Below are 2,892 nucleotides of genomic sequence, written 5' to 3'. Positions count from 1 at the left end.
ACCTAAAGAATGCTATAGAAACCGACCTAGAGGTAACAGACCTAAAGAATGCTATAGAAACCGACCTAGAGGTAACAGACCTAAAGAATGCTATAGAAACCGACCTAGAGGTAACAGACCTAAAGAATAATCAAATTAATTTACGAAATTACCTAATAATTATCTCATAGTATTAACCACAGTCATAACAAGAAAACTGAGGAGTAGGAAGACGACATTAAAGTTTTATATTGTTACAAAGCAAATAGTTTTACTACTAAGTTGTTAGTTCATGTTTTAAGTGAAATGGGTCTGTATACACTGCACAATTGCTGTGATGTATATGCATTAGATTATTTGAAGTCATAAACTTTTCAAGAAGGAATATAATTCATACAAACTAATAGAGAATGGGATTTGAGACTTTGAAATGGGGAAACATAAAAATTGTATGATAAAAAACGCTTGGCAAGTTTTTTTTTATATTTTTATTTTCTCAAACCTTCCTGTATAAAATATCTGAAAAATATTCATTTCTTCTTTAAAATTAGTTTTCTTTGGTCTGAATTTTATATGTCACGAAATTCCCAAGATTTACAATATTTCAAATAGGGAGGGAATGCAGAAGTCCTCAATTAGTAACCTGTGTTCGCTGCTGCAACTGCGCATTTGCACTGTTTACCTGTGTTCCCATCCGGTGTGACTTTATGTAGAACCGACAGGGGTCTGTTTGAGACCCGACCCATCTCAGCTAGAAATGTTACCAATTTTGAGATGAAACTGGAACCCATTATTAGTGGACTTTATACTTTATTTTTACTAATGGCTGTGATGAGACCGAATAAAATTTTAATTTTGTTCTTTCAATGCATGTAATTAGTTTTGTTGTATAAGTTGAACTCGAGTAGGCGAATAAAAAAATCTAAACACAAAGGCTTTTTGAAAATATCTTTTAAATGGGGATAGATATTACTTTGCTCAGAGTGAGATAATTTTTAGTAATCAGTCAGCCCAACCTTTTAGTATCTTAGCTCCAATCACGAAATGCAGTCATAAAATCAGCGAATTGGATTTAAGATTTGGCTAATTAGATTTAGTTTAACTCAATACGGTTGCCATGAAACCCAGATAGATGTCAAAAATTGTGTTAAAAATGCGTTAAATTAAAATCTCAGAAAGATTTTACGGTGATTACCAATTGAGGTGGTGGAGATTACCAATTGAGGAGCGCGTATGCCGCAAAACATGTTTAGGGTGGCGGTGATTACTAATTGAGGACTTCTGCACTCCCCCCCTCTGTTTTAACACACACCTACAAACAAAAGTCTATGACAAAACTATCCACTTCTTATATATTCTAAACTCATCTTAACTTCGCTGGAAAGGAAAAAAATATATTCTTGTATGTATCCATTTACTTTTATTTATACCTTTCTAAAATACTCTACAATTTTTTTTATATTTTTTTGCGAAAGAAAGCGAAAACGATGCGGAATTTAAAAAAAAACAAATTTACGACTTTGTCGCAAAAAGTTCGCGAAAGAAATGTAATGCGAAAAATTGAAAATTTTCCTAATTCTAATTTTGCATTTTATACGATCGGAATGCGAAAATGTTCGCGAAAAACTTTCCCCATATCGCTGGACCCTCTAGCGCTAATCCAATCAATCCAAAAGTTTAGAAAGAAATTGAGTTTTTGCCAACACTTTCAATGTTCTGACACCTATATTTTTGAAACCTAATAGCGTAAGCCTTTGATATTTCAAATTTAAGATAATTTGATCTAACAGAGTTCATAATTTGAAATTTATACAATATACGACATCGTGTATAGGATATAGGATTTATAAAATCAGAGTTTGTTGCAAAAACTCCGTTTCTTTCCTTGAAAAAAATTGGAACCATATTTCTTTGTTTTCCAGAACAAGAAGATCACCAACGCTTGTTATTGTTGTTGTAGGAAGCGTTTACAGTGTTGTTGCTGTTGCTGTTGAGAGATATTACACAATATGTAGACCGTTCAAGTACAATATGGTAAGTATCTGTAGACACCGTTCAAGTACAATATGGTAAGTATCTGTAGACACCGTTCAAGTACAATATGGTAAGTATCTGTAGACTGTTCAAGTACAATATGGTGAGTTTCTGTAGACACCGTTCAAGAACAATATGGTAAGTTTCTGTAGACACCGAACAGGTGCAATATGTTAAGTATCTGGAGACTGCTCAAGTCAACAAGCTGCTGTATAACATGGTATCAGATATATTCAAATAATGTTTAACTAATTCTTATTAATTTGGTCTCAATTGACAATACATGGAAAAGATCTTTGTATTGTTATTAGACAATTACTATTTTCTAAAAAAAATAGTACTAACCTTTAAATTATCTTAAAATGTACTGTCTAACATCAGGGGCGCTTAAACTGATTTCCCTCCCTCCGGAATTCTTTAAAAGAGGTTGACCCACCCCCCTTGACAGTTCCTGTATAAATCTGCCTTTTTAACAAAATCAAATTTTTTAACCTCAATTTTTGATCTTACTGTTTTGTCATGTATATGTCATTTATATGTCAAGTATATGTCATGATTCTATTTTTTTAATTTTAGAGAATTTAAAAGTTATGTTTTACTTTTTCAATTCAGAAAATTTTCGGTAATTTCCCATTAGAGGTTCTATATGAGACCATTGAAGATTTAATAAATTTAATTAATGTTAATATGAACATAAAAATGTTAATGTTAATAATAAATATTAACATATAAATAAACATCAATTGCTTAAAGTCAATGTTAATGTTAATGTTAATGTTAACGTTAATGTTAACTTTATATACTGACAACCATAAACTTTAATGAATTGTTTAAAGTCAATGTTAATGTTAATGTTAATGTTAATGTTAACTTTAACTT

General features: G+C 31.2%; 1 protein-coding gene across 1 annotated transcript in view; it reads left to right on the top strand.

The window, feature by feature from the left end:
• Positions 1-2,892, top strand: part of LOC111708547 (FMRFamide receptor) — a 22,247-nt gene that overhangs the window by 8,849 nt on the left and 10,506 nt on the right. Inside the window, exon 5 of the mRNA XM_023481955.1 lies at positions 1,940-2,013. Within this exon, the coding sequence (XP_023337723.1) occupies positions 1,940-2,013 (74 nt within the window). The remainder of the gene's footprint in view (positions 1-1,939; positions 2,014-2,892) is intronic.

The sequence above is a fragment of the Eurytemora carolleeae genome, unplaced genomic scaffold (assembly GCF_000591075.1).
Source record: "Eurytemora carolleeae unplaced genomic scaffold, Eaff_2.0 scaffold824, whole genome shotgun sequence".
Lineage (NCBI taxonomy): Eukaryota > Metazoa > Arthropoda > Copepoda > Calanoida > Temoridae > Eurytemora > Eurytemora carolleeae.
Note: the sequence above shows the minus strand (reverse complement) of the source record. Positions and strands in the feature narration are given on the sequence as shown.